We start from the raw sequence: 5,635 nt of genomic DNA, 5'->3' as shown, positions 1-5,635 counted from the left end.
TATATATATATATATATATATATATATATATATATATTGCATATATACACATATACTATAATGAAAAATCTAAATACTACACACCATAGGTGACGTTCCAGTGCTGTTTTGATTAAATTTATGACAGATGTTTTTCTTTTGATATTAGAATGCTTTGTAATAAAGGTCAAATCCATGTCTTTTTCTGTTTTATTATTTTTGTGTAAAAAGGAACGTTCATCAATAGGATAAAGTTAGCAAAATAAGTAAATGAGTGAATGAGAGAACACAGACCCACTAATCCTAAGTGTTAGTTAACATGATTGTAGTTGAACTCTGAGTTTCCTAATAACCAGGGCAAAAAGGGAAATGAGTTATGTGGGTAGTAGTCCTAGGAGGAGGAAATAGACCAGTTACTGAGGGGAGAAAAAGCTTTGTTTGCCTCTAAATTAAAACAGGAATTACTCCCACAGGGCTTCTTACAAGGCTGCTCATTGGTTTAATTCTGAATGACTTGAACATTTTACAGCAAATTGGAGAAGCAGATTTGACACGGCTGCTTTTTGAAACCATCTTCAGTAAAAAGCCAAAGTCACAGCATTAAACCACAGTTCAGTAGAAGCAGTTCATGAGGGCTAAGCTATTGTGCAAATGTATAATTTTCCATAGCTACTTCGAGTTTTTCCAAGTCAAATCTTAGAGATCTTTAGTCTTTGTCTATTTTAATTATGTTTGTTGTAGAGCATTTTATCTCTTAATCCTAAATTGTGTGGTCAATTTCGTCTATTAGGACACTGTCCACAACGTAAGGAACCGTTCTAGAAAGACTTAGAATTACAATCGAGTCTTTGGTGTGTCCGCCCTAGTTCTTGCCTCAGGACTGGCTAGCCACTCTGAACGTCACATTGGTTCTAGCCAAGGACACAGAAGAAACTTGATCGGGGTTTGAAAAACCAAAAGTTGAAGTTCCAAATAATTCTTACCTTGCCATCCCCTCCCCCTGGCCATGCTCTGTCTACTGAAATGACCACCTTTCTCCTGTTCCAGGACAGCAACCCTTTTGATGCCACCGCAGGGTATCGTGGTCTGACCTACGAGGAGGTCCTACAGGAGCTGGTGAAGCACAAAGAGCTCCTCAGGAGGAAAGACACGCACATCCGGGAACTCGAGGACTACATCGACAACCTCCTCGTAAGGGTCATGGAGGAGACGCCCAGTATCCTCAGAGTGCCATACGAACCGTCCCGGAAAGCTGGCAAGTTCGCCAACAGTTAATAAGCCAGTCGTACTGTGCTTGCGTTCGGGGCAGGAAGAAAAGAGACAAAGGAAGAAGGAAATCTCAGTACTGCGAGAAACCACATGATCAGGCTTCGTTACATACTCGCCTTCATTGCGAAAAACTACGTTCCGTGTAAATACTAGCAGGGACTCTCAAGAGTGACCTGTGAAGTGAGCTAAATTATTTACACTTTGAAAGTGAAAAGGGGCCAGATTCTCCATGAATAAGCAGTTCCTTCGGCTTCACTTAGGTGCTGGTGTCGCCCACGAACCTGCCATAGGCCTAGGGGCAGCTTCGGAAGTACACGACTTGTGATTCCTCAGGAATAGATTTCTCCTCAAGCAGAATCGACGCCGTGGCCGGTTTCTCAGAAGTCGGTTTGTAGACACATTTAGCTGCAGGAATACCGTTCATTGTAAACACTCAAAAAAAAGTTCCTGTTTTATATGCATCTGTATGTGTACATGAATATATGTTCATGTATCTTTGTGTATAAAATACATGCATATACCTCATATATACATGTGTTTTTAAAACATTTAAGAACAACTGGTTGCCTCTAAAATTAAGATACCAGTTTCTCAATGTGAAAATCTATGTGTGCTCTCTCGATGCAAAACAAAATCGTCATCGCTACCGTATCACGTACGGTTTGTTACCGGGAAGCTGCTTCAGGTCCCTCTTGACTTTGTGAACCTTGGTTTCACAGAGCTGCTCCCCGGTGTTATTCCGGTATCAGATGTTGCTCTTTTTCTGAAAGGAATGATCCAAAGTTTTGTGAGTTTTGTTTTTGTTTTTGTTTTTGTTTTGAAGCATGACCTATTTTAGGAAACTTGATTAGCTTCAGGAGAGTAACTTGTCTTCACGTTTGAGTTTCGCTTGAGTCCAAGAGAAGCTAAGGTAGTCTGTTTTGTTGAGATTCTGAATGCCTTTAGATCACTAGCCCGAAAGATATTAGGAAGTTAGATCTGAAAATCATTCTGAGGGAAAAAAGGAGGTGATCGTCTGATGCCTGATAACCCAAAGCAACGAGCAAATTCGAGGAATGAAGAATTAGGCTTAGTTTCAAGTTACATAAATAATAGGACAGATGGTTGCATTTGGGTCTTGAACCAAAAGAAGAGTCACCGAAGGAAGAGTGAATCGTTGGAACAGACCTTCACTAGCGTGGCCCTGGACACAGTTCTACATCTGCCCTTAAGAATTGGTTTATCACAGAATTATATGTTGGCCCTTTTCTTAAGTCAGTTCCCCCCAAATGCCAATACTTCCGAGAATTATCTTGATATATTTGTACGAAATTAGCCTGAAATTTACAGTGGAAAACAGTGGTCTAAAAATATCGCTAATCATCTGCTTATTTTTTCCCGTAAAAATCTAAAATAAATTATGAAACACTGAATCTGTGTCTCCAGTTTTCAAAGGGAAAATTTGCTTGTCTCTGGAGACATCTATTCTGCAGTCTTTTAATGAACCTCATTTTTGTCTAATATTTATCTCTATGAAGACTCCATTGAAAGTTCAATGCAAAGCAGAGAGAAGAGTTTGGCTCATTTTAATATTCTGAATCAGATAATACTTGGCCAAGTTTAGATTCATAAGCTAAAATTGCTTATTTGTGTTAGCTGACTCTTTAGTTTTCCTATGAGAGCATACATTTGGAAAATCTGAGAACTTCTATATACAAAAAATAAGGATTTTTTTTTCTCTTTTCAAAAATTAAATAACTTTTTAAATGAAGAAATGGAGAAGGAAAAATAACTTCCACCAACCTTTTTTTCCCCACTTATAAATTTCTGTAATGACCCTCAGAATTTGGTTTATTAGTATTTTATTTTCCCATTTGAGGTCTGAGTCATTTTTTTTAACACGGTACCACTTTTAGTTAACATTAAATATTACAAAACTTTCAGCATTTTTTTTTTCTGATGTTAGTACAACCGAAGCTCTTCTTACACTTTTTAAAATACTAAAGTCCATGTGTTTGCAGTATTGTGATAGATTATCTGCCGATATTTCAATATGCTTTGGCCAAAAGATGTCAGTTTCGTATCGGGGATATGTTTTATGTAAATCGAGTTCATTAAAAAGCATTACTCAAATACTGCTCTTTTTATGAGGAAGTTTACTTTTGAGGAGAGATTCTTTGCCAATATGAAACTGTTAAGAATTAGACCAATCAGATGTGAATGATTTGGTTATAACTGAATCGATACTTTTGTTTTTAAATCTAAGACAAGACTTGCATTGAAAACTGAATCAGCACTTGTCATGGCTGATTGTCGGCATTTGGGTCCAAGTGTCGTTCCAGTGTTTATGAACTTCCACTCATGACCCAGAGTACAACTTCTTGTATGTTTTCGTAATTGGTCACTACAATATGCTAAAGTCAAAAAGTAAAAATGAGTTCCCAAGTAAACACATCAGTGTTTCCGTGTTTGGACAGAAGTGCAAACAGAGTAGTTTTAGTTTCTAATGTCGTAGGAAAAAGGCCATCGAGATCACCTTTAGTTAATTTCTCCAAAATGTGACTTTGAAGCATTCCAATGGTGTATTTTGTTAGTAGCATAGAAATAGAAATAAAATACGTGTGCTCATTAAATAATGCACAGCACAATAGACTTTATAAACAGATTTCACTTTTGCTTTTATGCTGAAAACTGCATGCGGTAGGGCATTCCCACTGTGAGAGAATTTCCTGAAATCCCAGAATGGGTATCTATCCTAAACCTATCTTCGGCGAACGTACTTCTGTTACCGATAAAAGTATTTCTGCTATTATTTTCATAACAGTGTTTTACAGTTGGTTCCCTTCCAGTTCCACAATTTGGCTTTGAAAGTTGAACACGCTGTCTGTCCTGCCATCCCATGCGTCAGGTTTCGTTTTCTGAATACCAGGGTCAGACCTGGGAAACGTATATAAAGTGACACGTCACCCATTCATGAAAACGTTTAGGTATTTCTTTGTGCCGCTGTATTCTACATTGAGCCTAGTTTGCCGTCCTCCCGGGAACGTCATATTATCCATAGATTATGCACAGCTACGTCTATTGCTTTTGGCAGTAAATGAAGATTTACTTGTAATTTTCCAGCTGTGAAGACGTTGCCTCGTATTGAAAAGGATTTCATGAATGGACACCTAAGTAAAACTCAGCGCATTAGTGACAGACTTGCTTTCCTCACATCCTTCCATCACCTTTTCCTCCAGCCTCGCCTCCCTCCTGCCTCCCACCCCCATCAGAGTGCTTATTGTTTAGCAAGGAGAATCTTAAAACAGAAACTAAAAAACTGCTGTCTTCAATGTATCTAGTCATTGTTACACTGGAGCTTGTTATTTTCCCTCTGTAGCCTTTTTAGGAGAAGCACCCTACCTTGGATTTGTAAATCCAGCCGAAACTTTTTGCTGTCCATGTGTTCACGTGTCTTCTAGATATGCTAGGTGTCGTGTGTGTGCGTGCGCATAAAGCATGCTCATTCACTTGACGTCTTTGAAGTAGGAGGTAAAGGACCACGGTGCCGCCGGTTTATGGAGATGTAGGGGTCTGTCAGCACACGTCGCAAGCCCCCATTTCCACAGCTTTATAACCTGAATAATCCAGATGCAATCATTGGAAGTATTTAATATGCAATAGGTAGCACCTTAACTAATTAATCTGCATATGAAGGGTTTTCTGATGTATTTAATAGGAAGTGTAGAAGCTTTCGAGCATTAAACTAGAGTTGACGTTTTATTTCATTTATTTCCTATGTCGACATTGACATTTTCCACTCCTACGGTGGAATGGAAGTCTGTAAAAAAACGATACATTGGACTCATTAATCCTTGAAGCTCCCAGGTGGTTCGTTTTTCGAGGTACAAAAAAAAAATGCTGCAGATCTGTAAGTGTATATATTTAGCAGGTATTTGAAAGATAAAAGCATTATTTATAACTGATGAGTATTACACTTAAGTAAAAAGCTCTGGAAACTTGTATACATTTTTTTGCAGGTACAAACTCAAAAGTCTGTAAGCATTGCATACGTGACAGCTGTATAATTTATGTAATCTGATGCATGAATCAGAATTTTATATAATATATAAGTATTGATTTATTATAGTTGATTAAAGTGTCTAATCTTAATTCAGTTGTCATAATTTCCTTTATTTTTTTATTAAAATTTTTTTTTTAATGTTTGTTTATTTTTGAAAGAGAGAGAGAGAGACACACACACAGAGCACAAGAGGGGGGAGGGGGCAGAGAGAGAGAGGGAGACACCGAATCCGAAGCAGGCTCCAGGCTCCGAGCTGTCAGCACAGAGCCTGACGCGGGGCTCGAACTCACGAGCCATGAGATGGTGACCTGAGCCGAAGTCGGCCGCTCAAACCACTGAGCCCCC

The 5,635-nt window shown here is 38.5% G+C and overlaps 1 protein-coding gene across 5 annotated transcripts in view; it reads left to right on the top strand.

The window, feature by feature from the left end:
- RAB11FIP2 (RAB11 family interacting protein 2) overlaps window positions 1-5,379 on the top strand; it is a 40,465-nt gene extending 35,086 nt beyond the window's left edge. For all 5 annotated transcript variants that reach the window (XM_049646511.1, XM_049646514.1, XM_049646515.1 and 2 more), the window contains one exon: window positions 1,027-5,379. In XM_049646511.1, coding sequence (XP_049502468.1) covers window positions 1,027-1,254 — 228 coding nt within the window. In that variant the 3' untranslated portion in view covers window positions 1,255-5,379. The remainder of the gene's footprint in view (window positions 1-1,026) is intronic.
- Window positions 5,380-5,635: the final 256 nt, after the last annotated feature.

The sequence above is a fragment of the Panthera uncia genome, chromosome D2 (assembly GCF_023721935.1).
Source record: "Panthera uncia isolate 11264 chromosome D2, Puncia_PCG_1.0, whole genome shotgun sequence".
NCBI lineage: Eukaryota > Metazoa > Chordata > Mammalia > Carnivora > Felidae > Panthera > Panthera uncia.
The sequence above is the reverse complement of the archived record's forward strand: the minus strand, read 5'-3'. Positions and strand labels throughout refer to the sequence as shown.